The sequence below is a fragment of the Panicum hallii genome, chromosome 1 (genome assembly GCF_002211085.1).
Source record: "Panicum hallii strain FIL2 chromosome 1, PHallii_v3.1, whole genome shotgun sequence".
Lineage (NCBI taxonomy): Eukaryota > Viridiplantae > Streptophyta > Magnoliopsida > Poales > Poaceae > Panicum > Panicum hallii.
The window spans coordinates 56,482,252-56,501,431 of NC_038042.1; the positions used below are offsets into that span (position 1 = coordinate 56,482,252).

General features: G+C 48.3%; 4 protein-coding genes across 7 annotated transcripts; 1 reads left to right on the plus strand and 3 right to left on the minus strand.

Annotated features, from left to right (window-relative positions):
• Positions 1 to 89: 89 nt before the first annotated feature.
• LOC112898935 (putative mannan endo-1,4-beta-mannosidase 9) lies at positions 90 to 1,726 on the minus strand. The gene is given in 8 exon segments (XM_025967256.1): positions 90 to 334; positions 337 to 419; positions 477 to 616; positions 618 to 842; positions 955 to 1,002; positions 1,004 to 1,150; positions 1,435 to 1,608; positions 1,610 to 1,726. Coding segments are annotated over 8 exon segments (1,179 nt in total).
• Positions 1,727 to 2,371: 645 nt separating this feature from the next.
• Positions 2,372 to 7,503, minus strand: LOC112879431. Of its 2 annotated transcripts, none has more exons than XM_025943685.1 (8): positions 7,126 to 7,503; positions 6,503 to 6,620; positions 6,325 to 6,414; positions 5,451 to 6,227; positions 4,023 to 4,380; positions 3,237 to 3,318; positions 2,868 to 3,116; positions 2,372 to 2,728 (listed from the first exon to the last, which is right to left on the minus strand). In XM_025943685.1, the coding sequence occupies exons 1-7, from the start codon at positions 7,255 to 7,257 to the stop codon at positions 2,916 to 2,918; spliced, it is 1,758 nt and encodes a 585-aa protein (XP_025799470.1). In that variant the 5' UTR covers positions 7,258 to 7,503; the 3' UTR covers positions 2,372 to 2,728; positions 2,868 to 2,915. The 2 variants fall into 2 exon arrangements, with proteins under 2 accessions (XP_025799470.1, XP_025799465.1); XM_025943680.1 differs by having other exon boundaries at positions 6,503 to 6,623.
• A 2,511-nt stretch (positions 7,504 to 10,014) lies between these two features.
• LOC112882351 (THO complex subunit 5A-like) lies at positions 10,015 to 15,175 on the plus strand. Of its 3 annotated transcripts, none has more exons than XM_025947385.1 (9): positions 10,015 to 10,337; positions 10,442 to 10,732; positions 11,372 to 11,708; positions 12,316 to 12,653; positions 13,172 to 13,419; positions 13,734 to 14,319; positions 14,402 to 14,515; positions 14,597 to 14,822; positions 14,920 to 15,175. In XM_025947385.1, exons 1-9 carry the CDS (start codon positions 10,107 to 10,109, stop codon positions 14,967 to 14,969), a joined length of 2,421 nt encoding a protein of 806 aa, XP_025803170.1. In that variant the 5' UTR covers positions 10,015 to 10,106; the 3' UTR covers positions 14,970 to 15,175. The 3 variants fall into 3 exon arrangements, 2 of the variants coding, with proteins under 2 accessions (XP_025803170.1, XP_025803177.1); XM_025947392.1 differs by having other exon boundaries at positions 10,017 to 10,337; positions 12,319 to 12,653; XR_003226653.1 differs by lacking the exons at positions 14,402 to 14,515; positions 14,597 to 14,822; positions 14,920 to 15,175 and having other exon boundaries at positions 13,172 to 13,488; positions 13,734 to 13,852.
• Positions 15,176 to 15,319: 144 nt separating this feature from the next.
• Positions 15,320 to 19,073, minus strand: LOC112882366. Its single transcript, XM_025947411.1, has 5 exons — positions 18,662 to 19,073; positions 17,446 to 17,639; positions 17,330 to 17,363; positions 16,607 to 17,226; positions 15,320 to 16,169 (listed from the first exon to the last, which is right to left on the minus strand). Exons 1-5 carry the CDS (start codon positions 18,987 to 18,989, stop codon positions 15,918 to 15,920), a joined length of 1,428 nt encoding a protein of 475 aa, XP_025803196.1. The 5' UTR covers positions 18,990 to 19,073; the 3' UTR covers positions 15,320 to 15,917.
• Between the last annotated feature and the right edge of the window lie 107 nt (positions 19,074 to 19,180).

Genomic DNA, 19,180 nt, shown 5'->3' on the forward strand with positions numbered 1-19,180 from the left:
GCCTTTTGTTTTCTTCCGACGAAATTCTGGACGTCAATTATTGCAAACATGTCAATCGGCCCGTGTTCACGCCTAGACCTAGGAGGAGGCTAGGACACCTGGTTGAGGCTGGTGATCCGGGCGCACTCGCGGCTGACGACGGCGGCCGTGGACGGGCAGCGCCCGAGCACGACGTCGTAGCCGTCGGTCCAGCCCTCCATCCCGGTCTCCATCACCTGCCAGAAGAGACCCCCCGTGAGCGGCCCTCCCGACCGCGCCGACGCGTAGATCGCGTCGTACACCATGCTGAAGTAGGCGTCCCGCGGGGACCAGCCGAACTCCGCCACCAGCAGCTAGCGGCTTCCGCCGCGTCGCCGGCGTGCGACGCCATCCACCGCCGCATGAACGCCGCCTGCGCGTCGCTGCTCGCGCCGGGCACCCTGCGCGCACGCGGACACGGAAGCCGCCGTTCAAGTGTTCAACAACACGGTGGACGCCATTGCATTGGCGCGCCATGAGCGTTCAACTTACCATTGGTCGGGTAGGAGTGGTTTGTGGCGAAGTCGACGCTGGGGATGAGGTTGTTGGAGACGAAGTCGGTGCCGACGGCGTAGCCGCCCGGGTTGAGCTGCCGTTTTCCGGTCGGGCGTGGACTCGCCGTAGAACCCTTCGAGCCCGATCTCCACCATGTGGTTGGGGTCCACGGACTTGGCGTAGCCGGCCATCTCCGCGATCCAAGCCTGCAGGGTCTTCCCGGAGAGGTCGGTCTGGCAGCGAGGCTCGTTCATGAGCTCCCAGGCGAAGGTGGTCGGGTCGTCCTTGTACGCCACGCCGGTTAGCTTGTTCACTCTGGTGAGGACCGCCTGTTGCATACGCGTGCACGTGCAAACAGATCAGCAACGCGTCAGATGTAACTGATGAGGTCATCTGAGATGTTCATATGATTAACACAGGTCTTGGGAATGGACAACAGACCTTGACATGGTTCTTGTAGAAGCCCTTGGTCACACTGTTCGTGAAGAAAGTCGTCGTCAGCGTTCAGGTAGTGCCCCTGGTCCCGTGCCCACTGAACGTACTGCTTCTTTCCGCCGTACCCGTCCCAGTTGTTCACCAGGCTCAGGATCAAGTGGACCTCGCGCTTCTTTGCTTCGGCTATTTCATAGTCCAGTCCCTGCGTTTATACAAATAGACACTTTGATGTTACGGTTATTGTTGGCACCTGTGCACACAACCATATATCATCACCCACGCAGGTGGGGAAAAAAATCAGAAAAAGGTGGAAATGTAACTAAACACAAGGGATGCGTGATGTCTTACTAACCAGATTTGTTTGTTAGGAGATTGGATTGGAAGGAGAGTTTTACTTGCGATGTGTTCGGTGATGCATGCCACCAACGGCCTAGATTCTAGAATCAGCAAATGACCGAGCTTTTACGGCCGTCCGATGCGACGTACCCTGAACACCTCCTCATCGTACACGCCGGGCGCCGCCGCCTCCTCCAGCGCGGCCGCCGCATTGCTCCGGTCGGCCGGGTCCGACGCCATGTACATAAGCCAGTACGCGTTGAAGCCGTTCGAATTCGAGTAGAAGGGCCGCCCGCCGAGCGTGAACCGCGTCCCGCTAGCTCGCCCTTGCAAAGGCGGCGCTGCGGCCGGAGGCTTCCTCGGCCTCGACGGCGCCGTGGCCGGCGGCGGCCGCTAGGGCCAAGACTGCCAAACTCGACAAGATCACCCGTTTGCTCGCCATCTATATATATGTGCTACGAAAACTAGCAAAGCTGGCAACGAGTAGATGCAACATTTGCAACCAATACTGATGCGTGTGCTAAGTTTGTGCATGGAGGTGTTTATATACAGTAGGGATGGCGATCTACTGCATGGCAAGGGCAGAGGCGAGAGCCAAGAGGCCATGCCGCGATGCATACAGGATCGTAGGCTCGTAGCTCGCCTCTTGGGGTCCCGTCTTGATGGGAGTAATACGCTAGTACAATGCACGGCGTGAAACTAATTGCATGCGTAGTGGACAATGTGTATGTAGAGATTAGGAGACGGGGTAGGCGGCGGCTGTTTGGCTGGAGGAAGATGAAAGGATGTTCCAACGCTCCATGTTGAATAATCGTCTTCACAAAGGGAGATTTTTATTTGCAAGGATTTGTATGCGTGACAGGAGGACGTCGTTCTGATGAACTCTCTTGCAACCAGGAGGTGCAGTTGCCTGGCACAGGATGCGAATGCAGGGATTCTGGATCAGAATAAAGCTAGTGACTCTTGACTCTGTAAGCTAGGAAACTGAAATCGCCTGCCTAATAGACAAGTCTGGCACCGGCGGAAAACTTGGATGGCCAGCTCCAGATCTGAAATCGTCACAAGGCTCGGAACTGAACCAGACAAGTTTCCCATGAGAGGAACAGAGCAAGAGGGCCGGCAGCTCTAATATCTTTCTTTCAATACCGCTCCAATGTAACAGCCCCCATGATTTGCATTACATGCTCAATTCCAGGAATGACATACATTAAGCGGAATGAGTACCAGCTCAACCTGGCATTTAACTAGCATGAAGCTCAAGAAAGGAGCAGCTTCTACAGGGCTTTCGCTCTATGATTTCGACTTCTAGTGCCCCACATCAGTGATTGCATCGTGCAAACACTATTTAGCAGCTCCATTACCTCCACGGTACGAAGGCCAACAGGTTCTCCCAAGTTTGTAGTTAAAGGCCCCATATCTGTTGGTTGACAGGAGCTGTAACGCTCTTGAGAAATGCACACTTGTAACGTCAGCAATTATTTCAAGAAAAACAACAATTTTGGATAAGATTCATAAACTATCTGCAACCAGGAAACTAGTGGAATCTTTAGATGCTAAATTATATGAATGCTGAAGAAACTCACCAAATAGTTCAAAATCCGTTGCTGCACCCACAGCCACAAACTACGCAACTAGCAAGCACGGTAGGTAAAGCAGCAGCTGAAGGGCTTGCCAGTCTTCCCAAAGGAAGATGCCTTCTTTTTTGCCCTCACACCACACTGTTCTTCACTAGAAGAAACCGCGCTTCGCATGTCTTCTGCTTTCTTCTGAGCAGAGCGGAGCTTGCCTAAAATTTTGTCCATTGACGACGATCTTTTCTTTTCAAGTTTCATCTGAAGAACAGAGAATTAGATAATAATCTGTTAATGTATTCCATAATCTTCATGAAAAAAATTAATAGAGGGAAAAATTGGAACTTTTTATCAATTGTACATGTGGACCACAAACAATACCTCCAACTTCCGTATAGCAGCCTCAGCTTTTGCTTTCTGTAGATTTTCCCAAGCAGTGATCTTTGCTTCCTCCCTTTTGCACCTTAACACACAATAACCAGGTCTCAAAAATCAATAACACTAACATCTTTTGCGCAAGAAGAAAAGCAAGCACATGAATGGCTTCAATGAATTTCTAGAATCCCCCACCCCCCCCCCCTCCCCCCCCCCCCAAATTCATACGTGCATCCTTGTCAGGCAGAAAAAAGATTTAGCCCTTTATAGCCTGTTCTGATGGAAAGTGGAAATGCAGTTAACGATTTGGTATTTACTGCTAGCTGTATAGAATGAAAATGAGCAACTAGCACCAGAGGGGGTAAAATTATTTCAAGTGCCACCTGCCCACCTCAGTCCACTATCTGCATTGTATTCCATCTGACCCTGACTTCAAGGTACGCAACTTTCTCTGAACCACAATATACTATGTTTCATGTTTATTTCACTAATGACACAAGCAGCATGTTAGCAGGTCATACAATAAGAGTCAGATCTACATTCAGCGGCACTTTCTACACTTAGTTCTCTCACTCCCTGAGTTTAAACAGGTATACAGCCACAGTAGCTTCACTTGAGTATTGGGCTGCCTTTTCTAATAACAATGACAAATTATAGGTCATTGACAGCTTGCAGTATAACAGTTACAAGATGACTATAGAATCACTATATTCTTTTGCATTAGTCGAATTAAAAACTAGGCAGCGGTGAAGATTGTTAGAAGGCGCCATGGAAACGTAAACAATATCTTACTTTGACATGCATCTTTCTCTTTCTTTTTCATCAAAAGATGGAGCCCGAGTCTCAGTGGTCTTCTTCCTCCATTCAATAATATTTGTTGACCGCTTATCAGAGCCTCGTGTTACATGTCGCTTGGACCACCGGGTCACAGTTACTTGATCATCTACCTGCACATCCCTGATTTCAGGTTTAGGTGTATGACTATTTGCTTCTCTTAGCAGATGTCCTGATGGCAGGCTAGAGCAGGAATGCCTCGCTTTTGGAGAAGATGATATGCTATCCTCAGGACTCATCTGTGTAGCAACATCTTTCTTTATGATTGGACTGGAAATAACAGAAGTTGCGTCCCCATGGCCTTGATGTTTATTATCTGTGTTCAGGGTGGAAGATATTAAGATTGATTTTCCTCGATATCAAAAGGAAATTAACCACTAGATGTCGGGGAGACAAAAACTGAAGAGCTAGTCAACTAAAACATGCATCACTCGTAGCAGATAAAAGGACATTCCATTTTCATTTCAAATTTTTCCAGCTCACTCACAGCTTGCAAGATAAAACTAACATATATGTTGTATCCTATTAGTTAGCATATGAATAGAATGGTTTTTGGAAAAGAACATCGACGGATACTTCAGCTTTCCTAGGTTCTAAGCTGTGTCATAAAAAGTGGTACCTGCTAGGTAGGGTGGGCTTATGTTTTTTTGAAAAAGAGCCATAATCAACTCTATTAGGCACAAATGATACAGACAATGTCCAAACAGTAAATGATATAATGAAACAGACGGTGGAAACTAATTCTGTTATGTTCAAGTTCTCAAGCTCAACTCGTAGCAACAAAAATGAGCCAAAATTCCACAGAGAAAACATCAAATGTTGAAGTACAATGGATGGACATGTCTGCCAGCTTTCAAGAAGCAGGCTTAGTAACATCTTGAAGGCTAGAAGGTGGATGTTTTCCAATTTTCACCATCTATTGGTTGACAGTTTAGTTGACACACCATACAATACACGTGCAATTATTTTCTTCATCAATGTCTATGAATGGCAAGATAAAATGCAAAGTAGTGGAAATTTACATAGTGAAGACTGTAGTGGCAGTATATTGACCATATTTGTTTTGAGAAATCCTTAACTAGGTAATTTAAAACTACTTTCAAAGTTTAAACTTATAGCAGTTGACTTTCAACTTTCAAGTTCAAACAAGTGAACTGGCCTATCCCGATGAACATTGTAAGCACATGCCAACCAACAATGAATATTGGAATATAAGATTGTACTAGACAAGCAACTTTTGGGGTAGCTAAATCCAAATCAGCATGCTCAATTGCTTGCAAATCCATGGAGTGAACTAGAACGAACAAAACAGCAAAAGGAAAAAAAATTATGAAAGAGAAACAACTCATAAGGAAATGGTACTGCCAGGAAAAGACTAAAGCAAACCTTTTGTGGTTTCTTCCGAGATATTAGCAAAAGCAGATGCCTCCATAAGCGTTTCTGTCCATGCATGTATGCTTGCAGACCTCAATATATATGGCTCCTTCTCGGCAGAGTAGGATCTGCTGCTGCCATCATCACCAGACCTGCCTCTTCCACTGCTGAAGTCACCAATGCGCCCATGTTCAGGTATGAGAACCCCAGCAGAGAAAGGTAAATGCCCTGCATAATTAGCTGCTGCGAGAACACCATCAAAGCAGGGAACAAGCGGTGAAACAGCTGCATAAGCTCCCGGAATGCCAGCTGGGTGGCCAAGTGGACCACTTTTCGACTTGGGACGTCTATGATGCGGAGCCGGTGCAGACATCCTTCCAACCCCATCACAGGAAACCGGACTCAGGATCCACTTCTCTGCATCCTCCCATTTTGATGGCAGCTTCCTCCCATTGTTAAAAGGAAGCACAACCCCACTGCCCCCATACCTCCTATTGCTACCTGTGCCCAGTGGCACACGCTCTGAACTCCAACCCTTGGAGTACTGCATGCTGCCTGCACAATGCCGTTTGTAGTTCGGAGTCCCAGGGCTCGGGAACGTGCCAGTGCCTGATCTGCTCCGCGATGATGCCGTCGAGCTCTTGCTCATTCCTCCCGCATTACCCCCAATCAAACACCTGGGTGAGAGCACCAGAAGTTCAATCCCTCCACCACCGTTGAGCTCATGCGAGGCCGGTGGCCGCACCAGCCCAGACCCCTCTGACTTAAGCCGCCGCTGCTTCTGGCACTCTACCAAACAAACAAACAAACAGATTTCACCATCAATAAGCAATCACTTCCCACGAGTTCATCTCAAGACAACTAACATTTTATCAGACGAGATTACCCCTTAGCGAGTTGGAGAATGAATCATTGGTTGCCTCCGCCTCTTCCTCCGACCCGGCCGACGCCACGCCGTCCCTCCCCTCTTCCTCGTCTGCGCGAGAGAGTGGTTAGAACGCACGGCGACAAAGAATGCGGCAGCGTGCGAGCACTGGGATTTCAGCCGGGTGAACGGCACGCACCTGGCGCAGCCGTGCCCCGCGTGGCGAAGCCGCTGCCGCTGCTGGGGAGGGGCAGCAGCGCGGAGGCTGGCGGCGGATCTGGATCGGCCGCGCCGCGTGTCCCCACCGGCTGCTGCTGCTGCTGCAGAAAGCGCCAACGGCAGAGGCGTCACGTCACCGCACGGCAGCAAAGACGAAACGAAACGGTGAGCGCGGCCGCGGCGGCTCACGGTGGGCCGCGCCCGCGCCCCACGACGAGCGGAGCGCCGCGCGCGATCCGGTAGGCCGCCGGAACCGACCAAAAGAGCAATGATAGTAAAGCGACGAGGCGAGTGAGGTGCGCGGCTCCGCTTTAGTGCTTCGTTCGTTCGAAATCCGCTCCGCTGTTCTGGCTTTATGCTTTTGCTTAGCGGGAGGTTTTGGAGTCGACGCCATCGCCAACCTCGGATCCCATGTGGGTTAGGAGACAAGCGCGCGTTTGGAATTTTGGATTTGGATCTATTGACTTCTACTGCGCCCTCATCTACTTGGCAAATAGTTTAGCTAATAATTAATCGAGACACGCCATGCCGAGACCATGTGGAGGTTAAGTGGGAACTGAAAAGATGGAGGGTGAGAGAGAGAAAGAGAGAGAGAGATTTTACTGCGGCGCCGGCGGGTCGCCTCCGCCTCCGCGGCGGCGGCTGCTTCTTGCGGCGGCGCTCGGGCGGCGGCTTGGTCGCGCCGTCGTGGCCGGCGGCGGCGGGGAACCCTAGCGCGGGCTCCGGGCGGGGCATGCTCGGGCGCGCGGTCGCATTCCCCGAGGAAGGAGACGACGCCAGTGCGGGGCCGTGGAGTGGAGCGGGGCGCGACCGGGGGTTTCGCGGGATTAAAAATGGCGCGTGGAGGGGATGGACGCGGCCGCGGGGCTCGATCCCCCTCCTCTACATTCCCTCGCAAGCCTTGCAATGTTTTGGCGTGCCCCGTGCCGTGCGTGCCCTGCAGTGCTCTGTGCCCAGCCCAGTGCCCAGTGCTCAGTGCTGTGTGAACTTGCCGCCGGGGATCGACGGTTGGAACGAGCTTGGCTGCGTGAGAACGCGGCGCCACAAGTCAAGCAAGCACGCGCGGGCGCACGCGGCCTGGTCACCCTATCCATCAGTTCTCTCCATGTTCATCTCCTTCGCCTGGGATTAACGAACGAAGCATGCTTACAAATTCCAATGCCATGCCACACCGGCAATCTTACAACAGAGAACAAATTGATTGCTGATATCACCTCGCATCTCATCTGCACAGGCACAGCAGAATCTCAGGCACCGTGACTGGCCGCACAGGGTTTCTGGCTGCCGACGAGTGCGGCAAAGTTTCAACCCGGGCAGAGCAAACGGGGAATCGAATTGGCGACACAGGGGCCCCCCTCCGTCGCTGCGGCGACCGCCTGGGCCCCGCCTGATGCGCGAACTCGAGGGCCGGCCACGCCGCCCCGTTCGTCAGCGCTGCTGTTCACGGCACAGGAGGGGCGGGTCCATCCGGGCGTCGGAGGAGTTTTTGACTTGGCGCGAATCTTTCTGTCGGAGGTGGGGAGAGCCAGGGGAGGGGTGCCCACGCTTGCACTGACCGGCACGTGGTCGCTGCCCCCGTTCGTCATGCTCCGTCGTGCACGGACGGCCGGAGCCGGACGGGACGAGGTGAGCTGGGAGCCGTGGGCCGTGGCGCCAGGCCACCAGCACAGGGTCCACGGGCTACAGCAGGGTGAGAGCCCGGCGGGCCCGCGTCGCCAGTGTATTTCTTTTTTCCGTCCGCGTGCTTCGTTCGAGGTGATGCCAGTGCCGTGCTCGCCGGGCAGAGGCAGCTGCGCTGCCGCAGTCGCGTGCTGCCTGCGATGCGCGCTGTGCCGCGCTGTGCGGCATCATTTTTCACTGTGCGTGTGGGTGTGTGTCTGCTTTCCAACCCTCTGCGTCTCCTCGCACCCTTTTCAGTAACTTTTGGTTCGTGACCTAGGAGGAAGTAACTTTTTGGTGACCTGGAACTTCGTACTGAGGTTATCTCAATTCTCAATGTACTAGTGCTCCTCCAGATTCCGCTCTGGTTGCAGACTGTAGCTCCATCTGCATCCTTATCTCGAACTGTTTTTATCCCTGCATTTGCATGTGCTTGTATTTCAGTTCTTACAGGGATGAGAGCCACCAGGCTGAAACAAAGAAAAATATTACTCTACATTCTAGAACGAGTAGCAAAGATGAAACGAACTAGTAGTAGTCGCGTGCGCATGAGGTTACATGGATGCAACTGTGCGATCATTGCTCAGTATGGCCCCTGTTCCTTTCAGAGTGACACAGAAAACAGGCTGCACTTCTGCAGCGTGAATGAGTATGAGCGCGCGGCGATGCTTTTAAGAACAAAGTCGCGTAACGATACGGTGACCATCACTATTCACTAACAGTGGCGTAGTGCTTGTCTGCTTGATTACTGTATGGTAGGAAGCGAGTACAGCGCGATTTGATGCTCATTTCTTCCAGTGCCGTCCTCTCTGATTCTTCATCCAGCACGGCTGCTCTACCTGTTCTTGTTTCTTGTCATTGCTGGATTAATGGCGGATGGACGGATGGATAGATGGAATGTGATTTGATGCAACAAAAGAGCTAGGCACGTAGAGCGTGAGACGGTGAGAGGCTACTGAGGTAAGTTTGGATGGGGCAGGTCTAAATTTTAGCCTATCGTATCGAATCGAATGTTTAGTTTAAAAGTTTTAGATTAATAATAAAACTAATTGTATAATATAGACTAATTCGCGATACGAATTTATTAAAATTAATTAATTCATAATTAGTCCATACGATGCTACAATAGATATGCGCTAATTATGGACTAATTAGGCTTAATAGATTTGTCTCGTGAATTATTCTTAAATTTCTGCAATTAATTTTATAGTTAGCTTATATCTAATTTTTTTAATTGGTATCAGGACGTGATAGAGCTAAATTTTAGATTTTAGGATTAAAACCCCGATCACGCATGGACCGGTTAGGTGCAGGCACGATAAGGACGGTGTCTTTTCGCCATATGGCTTAGATGCAGGGGCGATTTGCTGGATCTCTGTCACGTCATTGGATTAATTGGTACCGCAATTTACAGCCCTATTTTCAAGATCTGGCACGGCAAAGTAGCCAGCTTTTTTCAACGGAAAAAGCCATGCTTGATTAACAGTTGAAACAGTACAAGAGCCCCACGATTACAGTCTTGATTTCAAAATAAAGATTACACTGAGGCCACAAAGGAACAGCGCTGTTGATCGATCATGTAGCAACCTTTTTTTTTCTAGAGGTGCTGTACTGGCAGTTCTTTTTTTTTAAGAGTGGAAGCTGCTGTAGCAACTGGAAAATCACTTCCTACCTACCTACACAATGAGTCTTGTGGGCCGACATATTCTCCTTTACGGGCCAACTTCTGGTTATATCTCTTGCAAGTTCGGGTCCAACTTGAGTCTTGAAGTAACGGCCCAAATATCTTAGCTGGACGATCGCCGCCGTTTTGGACTCTGGTTAGAGACCCGAGGGCCACAAGCCCACAACCCGAGTCACTTCCGCTTTTTCCACAGTCCCACTTCAGGCCGCTAGCGTCGTCTCTCCACGCGCCGGCCGAACCGATGGCGGCGGCACCGACGGCGGAGGCCATGGACGTCGAGGCACCGGCTAGGCCGCCGTCCACCGTCTCGGACACCAAGTACCGCTCCCCGCACGACCTCCTGGCCGAGACCCGCGCTTCCATCGAGAAGGTCGCCGCCCGGATGCTCGCCATCAAGAGGGATGGCGTCCCCAAGTCGGAGCTCCGCGAGCTCGTCACCCAGATGTCGCTCCTCCTCGTGACTCTCCGCCAAGTAAGTAACGTCATGCTCCAAAACCCTAGCCCCCCGCCCCCGCCCCACACCCACCCAGCCCTATCTCTAGATCTATGGTGCTAATTTGGGTTTGATCTGCGCAGGTGAACAGGGAGATACTGATGGAGGAGGACAGGGTGAAGGCGGAGACGGAGGCCGCGAAGGCGCCGGTGGACTCCACGACGCTGCAGCTGCACAACCTGTTGTACGAGAAGAACCACTACGTGAAGGCCATAAGGGCGTGCTTAGACTTCCAGACGAAGTACCCGGGGATAGAGCTCGTGCCGGAGGAGGAGTTCCAGCGTGCGGCGCCGGCGGACATCCGCGACAAGACCCTCGCTGCTGACGCGTCCCACGACCTCATGCTCAAGCGCCTCAACTTTGAGCTCGTCCAGGTTGTGTATTCTTACTCGTTGCAATCCTATGGGAACTCTACTTATCAGTTTATCACTAAGTTACTTTGCCCTGTTCCGTTCAATGTTTGAGGGGCTTGCATGTGAACGTTGAGGGTTGCATATGCAACCATGATTTGTTGAGCTTTTTGAAAGAAATAGCTGCACTTGAAGCTAATGGAACTTCATCTGCCAGACTTAGTATTGTTTTGGCAGGTTGATTGTATCACTTTTTTTTTTGACGAATTGGATTGTGCTGCCTTTGAAGTTCGTTTAATTTTAGGATCCTAGGAGACCAGTTTACTTCATGGACCTGCTAAACTTGTATTTGGATTTTCACACAACTTCCAACTATCACTTCTAGGATTATAATAATATCTCCTATAACCTGTTTCGTGAAGTTTGTGCATATATCCTTCATTCAGCTCAGGATTTACATCATCTCCATTATTCTCATATCTTAAGTTGATAAACCTTGTATCCTGTTTATTTTTTCACCTTTTCCTTATTTACTTGCCCACATGATTTGGAGTCCAGGAGGGTAGTCTAATGTCCCTGTGAGGTGGTGCTAGCCCGCTATCGTTTATGTTGTTTTCATTATTTCATTTCTGGCTTCTAAAATAAATTTGATCTGTGAACCAGCGGAAAGAGTTGTGCAAGCTACATGAGAAATTGGAACTCCAGAGGAGCAGTTTGCTGGAGACAATTGCTAGTCAGAAAAAGTTTCTTTCAAGCCTTCCATCACATTTGAAATCACTGAAGAAAGCATCATTGCCAGTGCAGCAGCAGCTGGGCATGCAACATACCAAGAAACTAAAGCAGCACCATGCTGCCGAGTTGCTTCCAACCCCACTTTACATAGCATACACTCAGTTGTTAGGGCAGAAAGAAGCATTTGGAGAGAATATTGAAGTAGAGATCATGGGAAGCACAAAGGATGCCCAAATATTTGCTCAACAGCAAGCCAAGAAGGAAAATGGTGCGTGTGCACTTTCTTGACATATGTCACAGCTATGCCTACTTGCGAAGTTGCAATTAGTCATTTGTTGCATTCCATTCCTGCTTTTAAATACTGGATCGCTGATGTCCTTGAGAACAAATTGGTCTCTTTCGATGTCTCCTGCAAGGCTGCAGTCTGTACTCTGTACAAATTCCTTTTTTGAGTTTTTTTTTTCACAAAAGCAATAGGCTGGTGTTCTCAGGCATTCAATGGCAATGTGCATTTTTCTATTGAAAAGGTAGAAAATCAGTTTGTGTTCAGTACTGCTGCATAGCAACGTTTAGCAAGATTTTCTGGAAGGGCATGTTCTTTTAATATTCGTAATTTATAACAGCATACATGTAGTGTGCAGTTTCTTATTTATTCGTCTAAGTCTGAGACTAGAGGCACATTGCTTGATTCTCTATTGATTTTGAATATAGCATTTTTCACTGTGACAGCAAAGATTGTTAAAGTTGGCATGCATTCTCAATGTACAGTATCATATGTCTGTTTGTTTTGCATGTAATCTCTTTTCCCTTATGGATAAGGATTGCCAAAATTTGGAGATCTTCCTCATGCACCATGTCTTGTATCTATGTAATAGCAGGAACCTTATCAAATGGTGACCACAACAGAATGGACGATGATGTAATTGATGATGATGAAGATGCTCAGAGAAGAAGATCAAGATCCAAAAAGAATGTCATGAAGGAAGCTAATAATCCTGCAGTGGCATATCAACTTCATCCACTTAAACTTATTGTCCATGTATATGATACTGAAGATTGTAGTGCCAAACGTCGTAAACTCATCACCCTGAGGTTTGAATACTTGGCAAAGTTGAATGTTGTCTGTGTCGGAATTGAAGAATCTGAGGGCCTGGACAATAATATCTTGTGCAACCTATTTCCAGATGACACTGGTTTAGAGCTGCCTCACCAGGTATGTAGTTTAAAATCCAAGGCAGGTGATTTTAATTGATATTCACACCTTTCCTATTGGAAGTTCTGCTATCTGTTTATGTAGCAACAACAATTGTTCATGAGTTGGATGGTCTTGGTCTTTAGGTTATATGTGTGGTTGTTCATGAATCTGGACTAAACTTTAGGTGACTTGGGGGGGGGGGGGGGGGGTGTTATTCTGGTCTTTTTGCGGTTTGATGATTGCTTAGGTTGATTTTAGTCCAAATTAGATGGGTTTAGAGGACTAATGGACTAAAGTTTAGTTGGGGTGGAACTAATTTTTAGTCCACCTGTTTGGATCATCTAATGGACTAAACTTCATGCCTAAAGTTTAGTCAATGGATCCAAAGTTCCGAACGGGGACTAAGTTGTACGAAGTATGAGTAATGTGGGGCTTTTTTTCCAACTGGCAGTGAATTCTTGTGTTACTATGTTTTTTACCTTCTTGGTGGTTCTCATTGTAGCTGAAAGAGTGACTGTATTATCAATTTTGTGCAGATGGCTAAGATTTATGCTGGGGAGTGTCCAAACTTTACTGACAAGACTGCAAGACCATACAAGTGGGCACAGCATCTGGCTGGTATCGATTTTTTGCCAGAAGTCCCTCCATCTGTTGGGGATGATTCTAACAGAGCATTGAGCAGCTCTGATTTGTCATCTGGGCTTGCTCTATACCGTCAGCAGAACCGTGCAGAGACTATTTTGCAGAGAATCCGCTCGCGGAAAGTTGCACAGATGGCTCTTATGTGAGTCTCTACAGTATTTGCTGCTTGGGACATCAGTGACAAAATTTGGATGGTAGTTCAGTATAGAATGTAATTGCTGACAATTTTACGCTAATAATGCTTTTGCTTCTTTGCATATGTCGTTCTGAGATATGGGAATACTTAATGAATCATTTAACGGGCTGAGTTTGTGAAACGTCCCTCTAGCTTGAGCCTATGTTTTCAATTGATTCTAGTTCTTAGCAACCATCTTTCTGAAATTACTTATGACTGCTAAGCTTTACTTGTTCGATTGGTAGCATCCCTTTGAAGTTTTCGAGTCTATTTGATTACAGGTGGCAACTTGATTATTTGACAAAGTTGAAGTGGCCTCGAATAGAACATAAGAATACACCGTGGGCATCACGCACCCCATTGTGTAGTTTGCATAGTTGGTCATTGACAGGTTCCTTTCCTGAGCCATTGTCTCGTTCTAGTTTGATGGTAAGTGGGGCTGCAAGCAGTGTTGACAGTGATCTAGAGAGAAGATCTGTGACAAACTGGGAAGAAACTGAGAGTATCAGAGAGGATGGGGAGCTCCCGGTTGTCATTCATGCTGAGAATGAGACAAACAGTTCTGCAATTTTGCCCTCTGAGATGTCGCCTGAAGTTCGGAGCCATTCTAGAGGCTTATCCCTAATATCAAAGAGTGCAACACCATCTAAGCTAAGTGTCTCACACAGTTTTGGTAGAAATGAGGATGATCTAGATATCTTGATGTATAGTGACAGTGAGTTGGAGGACCAGCCCTTCATTCAGGAAGAAACTCAAAAAGGTAACCTAATTATAGACAAATCCTGGGAGGAATATGCTTCCAAGGAGTTTACCATGGTCTTGAGTAAAACTATGAAGAATGGTCCAAAAGTTGTGCTGGAAGCCAAGGTAAACTATGCCATGACTATTTGTTCTACCCTTCATGCATCTCTCATAATCTTGGTTTCTGATAGTGTAACTTCTATCACAGGTTAAGATAAGCATGGAATATCCAATCAGGCCTCCCCTTTTCAGCTTACGTTTGCTCTCAGAAAAGTCCGGAACTTTGAAGTGGCTCAATGACCTCCGTGCAATGGAAACTGAGGTTTGTGCTAATAGATTTTCTAGCATGTTCTATTTAGTGCACTTCTCAGAGTAGTGCTAAGCTTACTATTATGGCCTGCAGGTAAATCTTCACATCCTTAGAAGCCTACCTTCATCGTGTGAGGAGTATATATTGACTCACCAAGTTATGTGCCTGGCTATGCTGTTTGACATGCATTTTGATGAGGATTACGAGAAAAGAAAAGTTACTTCAGTGATTGATGTTGGCCTCTGCAAACCTGTTAGTGGAACCATGCTTACTAGATCAGTTAGGGGAAGAGACCGTCGGCAGACTATTTATTGGAGAGGTGCTGATTGCTCTTCAAGTTATTTGTAGAGTATGAGTAATCTATATTACTCTCAATTTAGCTGACTTGAGTATTGATTGTCATTTGGAGGAAACAGAGTTGGTGATACCGCCCTTTCTGTCCTTCTTCTGGTACTGGCAGAACTGAGCTTACACAGATCCCTGGTTATGCCTGCTTTCTTGACAACAATAGCTGACAAGTTTGCCCTCTGGCCATGTTGACTGTCCTTCGCTATGTTTCTGGTTATTTTACTATGATCTGCAGCCTGTAGAGAGCCTATATGTTGTTACTACAAGGATGACTGCATGTATTTTGTATATTGAGCTTATCGAAATGCAAGAGGCCTTGTCGTATATTTTGTCGTCTTGTCGATACTGGCAACCATTCAGAGTCTCTGAAACTCATCCTCAGCTATGAACTATATCCTGCATTTTTCCCTGAACATTTACAACTATCACTGCGTCTTGGAAGCTCGCAGCATTTTCTAGCAACAAAGAGCTTGGGTTAGACCTGTCCTTGTCAGCAACCTCAGTTACAGGAATTGCCTATGCTTGACTGACAGCTGTGAGATGATGCTTACGATATGTACTTGGTCTTTCAATTAATCTATTCGAGTAGCGTCGCGGGGGTGTGGTAGCATTTTGTTCTGTTAGAAACACTAGAACAGAAAGATGACATTTGTAGCCAACAAGGATGTAAAAGTTTGGCTGCATTTTGTGTCCCGACCGTGGGAACATGTTAGATCTGAATCATGATGTAGAATAGGATCTGATATGGAGTAACTAGAACATCATAAAAGTGGAAGTGCATCAGAGAATCTGTGGTACTTTTCACCTTTCCTGGACATGCTCCCTTTTTTAAAAAGAAAAGCTAAATGTGAGATTTATGTTACAACAGGGTGGCCCATGCTGGCGGCCAGCCCATGTACTCCTATCCAAGTGGGTGGGTAAGCAGCCTGCAATCCAAGCAAAGATTACTTGTGTCTAATTTAAACATGGTCCAATTGATATCTTGTTCTTTTTTGATAAAAAAATGTTCAGTTTCTCTTGGTTCAAACCAAACTACACAGAATGTTCACTTGTGTCTAGTCTTGCACTAGCTAAGCGGGCCGAGCGAGTGTGCTCCGAGCCTGGTGGAGTTGACGTAATCCCGCGGCGAGTGCGGGGGCAGCCCCGGCAGCAGGAGCCCGGCGACCCTGGCGAGCCGCATCAGCCACCCCTCGGCGTACTCCGGCCCGGCGATGTAGCCGATGAGGAAGCTTCGGACGAGCTCCCACGCCGCGTTCACCACCTTGGGCGCCACCGTCAGCAGCGAGAAGTAGTTCTTGTTTGGCTCCTCGTGCGTCACCTGCTTTCCGTTCCATCCAACGGCAGAAAAAAGCGTAGTCAGTTCAGTTGCTGTAAAACATAGGCCCTGGGTTTTGGAAGCTTGGGATTCTCTCTAGGGTCTAGTCTCTACTAGGGAGGTTAAAGGATGCATGGTGCCCCACATGGAGCTTCTCTTTGGATCAAATTCTTGCTTCCAAGTCTTGCTTGCTTGCCTTGAAAGTTTAACCTACTGCCAGTCATATGGATTCTTCTCTATGGATATATATACTTCCAGTATTTTTGAGAAATGGAATAATTGCTGCAGGTATATAACAAAAAACAAAAATTATTCTTTTTTTTCTAAATAAAATTATTTAAAAACATATTCAGCTTTAAGTCCGAGCCTCTAAATTAAAGGGTAGGTTAATGAAGAACAAAAAAAAAATCACTAAACCGAAGTGTTGAGTGTTGACCGACCCGTCCTTGGTAGAGGCTGTCGAAGTAGAGGCAGGTCCCGAAGTGCCTGAACTGGAGCGCGGAGTCGTCGTACGGCACCCTGGGCACGATGTCGTTGCAGTACACGAACCTGAAGTACCTGCTGGGCTTGTCCAGGTACCTGGCCATGAACCTCCCGAGCCTCTCGTCCCCGACGCGAGGCTGCCCGAACGTGTACACCCCCTCCAGCCGGGCCAGCACGCCTTCCTCCCGGTGCAGCGCCAGGATGGCCGGGAACAGCACGGCGAGCGCGCCGCCGAGGCTGTGCCCCGCCACGACGAACCTGGCGCTGGCGTTCCCGGACAGGAAGCTCCGCAGCGTCTCACGGATGGCGTAGTACGCGAACGGCCTCCGGGCGCCCTGGTCGGCGAGGTCCTTCGGCCAGCCGCCGCCGCCGCCGTGCCTCTGCAGCCCGAGCGCCTTCATGAAGCCGCCGTGGATCTTGCCCAAGCCGGGGATCTCGTACCACGAGAAGTCCACGTCCGCGCACCACTGCTCCGTGTCGAAAGGCCTCGTGCCGCTGAACGCCACCACGGCGAGGCTCGCGTCGGCCGCCTTGTCGGCGAGCACGAACGCCTGCGTCGTGTAGTCCCCTTGGAAATCTGGAGAAGAGCACACATGCTTGGAGATTATTAAGAAAAAACTTCCATGCATGTATGGGATTTGCTAGTATATGCACGAGTGCTGATCCATTGTTGTTCATACCATTCCAGCAGTTGTAGCACGCCAATAATTTCATCTGAAGAAATGGAAAAAAATTTAAAATATTTGAAAACCTTTTCTGATTTCTAGGATTTAGCGGAGATGATTTAAAGTTTCACCTTCCAATGTTTCTCAACAACATTTTTTATGACGAGCTCATTCTCGTAGGCTAGCTTGGCAGCCATGATCGATAGAGCAGCGTGGTAGTTGCTATCCCCATGCTTAATTTCCTTGTTCAGTTCAACTCTGGTGTCGAGTAGTCCAACGCAGGAGCGGTAAGTGGGGGATGATCTGTCCGGAAATTTCAACTTTCCTGCAAAAAAAGTTGGAAATGGCAGTTAGCATTTGTACACCTTTATTTTATTCTAGTAGTAGAACAAGTTTATTAGTACATTCTGCTTTAAGAACAGAAAATGACAAGAGGATAAGATGAGCAGAATATTCAGAGTAAACTATGAGAAGTGTTCATTTCTCAATCTGAAAATAGAATCGATAAGGACATGACAGGCCTATATTTGACCAGAGTTTTTTTTAACACGCAACTTATATGATTTCATTTTAGGGAAATTGTCGATTTGTTCTCTCAAATGGTGTATTGATTAGTACTTGTCCCTAGCAGCAAGCAAATGACAACATTATTCAGCTTAGTTGCTTAACACGTTGGGGAAGAGAAACATATAGTATGATATAGAAAAGTATTTTGAATCTGTCTAAATACGCATCAACTTTGAGCTCGGATTGACTTCCCTTTGTAAGCCCCAAAATTATCAGAACTAAACCTGAAGAGCACAAATCTGAAAGCACAGAAATTGAACAACATGAATATACTCCTTGCTCCGTTCTTAAAATTGAACAACATGAATATAGATGTCCAGTTAGTAAGCTAGCTAGACTGCACATCATTAACATCATGAAGGAATGTTCATGCGTGTGATGTGATCAGAAGCAAATGGAAGAATTCACCTAAAGGGCTATAAATGAATCATATTAACCCAACGTCGATGTAGCGCTGCTGTAGTAAGGCATTCATATCTAGGCCAGCAAATATATGCAGGTGAATTTTTGGTGCTCCTCGCGACACAATTCAGGCCCGTTTGGCGCAGCTCCTTCCGGCTCCGGCTTCCGTACTGTAGCAAGAGGAGCCGGAGGAGCCACATTTTGCAGCTCTATTGACTTCCACTGCATCAATAAAGAAGAGCTCCGGCTCCGTGAAAGCTTCAATGCTGGAGCTGTTTGAAAAACTACGCTTTGGTAGAGCTCATGGAAGGAGCTGGTGGTGGAGCTCCTTACGGAGCCGTGCCAAAAGACCCTCAGGTGTAATAACTGTGTAAGAACCTTGCAGAGCTCTGACGACGAGCACGAGGACGCCGCCGCCATTCTCGTCGAGGAGGTTCATCCAGTACTCGGTCACCCTCCCGAGCAGCGCCACCGGCTTCTTCGCCCACAGCAGCAGCACCTGCGCCACCAGCGAGACGAACACGGCCCACCGCCGCCGCCAGTCGGCGATCTCCGTGCCGGCGGGACAGTCCACGGCCGCGTTCTCCGCCACCTTGCACGAGAAGAGGAGGTGGAAGAAGTCGTATAACCCGCCTTTGTCCGGCCGCAGCACCATGAAGTCGCTGTAGAAGCCGCCGGCGGCGTCTCCTTCATCGGCGCCGGCCATGCTTCTGCGACAAAAAAGGCCGAGAACCAAGCTAGAGCAATGACAATGGCGCCGTACGTTGTAACACCTAACAACAAGTCAGCAACGAATTGAGCATCGAAGCATAGGGACGACGGACGAGCATATATATAGATGGGTCGATGGCTGGTGACGTGTCATTGCAGGAGAAAAAAGATGATAATTGCCAACTG

Coding starts and splice junctions, on each gene's coding strand:
- LOC112882351 (XM_025947385.1), top strand. CDS start 10,107: ATGGCGGCGGCACCGACGGCGGAGGCCATGGACGTCGAGGCACCGGCT. Junction 14,320..14,401: donor AAGTTGTGCTGGAAGCCAAG/GTAAACTATGCC, acceptor CTTCTATCACAG/GTTAAGATAAGCATGGAATA. Junction 14,823..14,919: donor GCAGACTATTTATTGGAGAG/GTGCTGATTGCT, acceptor TGGAGGAAACAG/AGTTGGTGATACCGCCCTTT.
- LOC112879431 (XM_025943680.1), bottom strand. CDS start 7,257: ATGCCCCGCCCGGAGCCCGCGCTAGGGTTCCCCGCCGCCGCCGGCCAC. Junction 6,624..7,125: donor GGCGACCCGCCGGCGCCGCA/GTAAAATCTCTC, acceptor CGCTTTCTGCAG/CAGCAGCAGCAGCCGGTGGG. Junction 4,381..5,450: donor CTCGGAAGAAACCACAAAAG/GTTTGCTTTAGT, acceptor CCCTGAACACAG/ATAATAAACATCAAGGCCAT.
- LOC112882366 (XM_025947411.1), bottom strand. CDS start 18,989: ATGGCCGGCGCCGATGAAGGAGACGCCGCCGGCGGCTTCTACAGCGAC. Junction 17,640..18,661: donor CGTCGTCAGAGCTCTGCAAG/GTTCTTACACAG, acceptor CTTTTTTTGCAG/GAAAGTTGAAATTTCCGGAC. Junction 17,227..17,329: donor GTGCTACAACTGCTGGAATG/GTATGAACAACA, acceptor GCTCTTCTCCAG/ATTTCCAAGGGGACTACACG.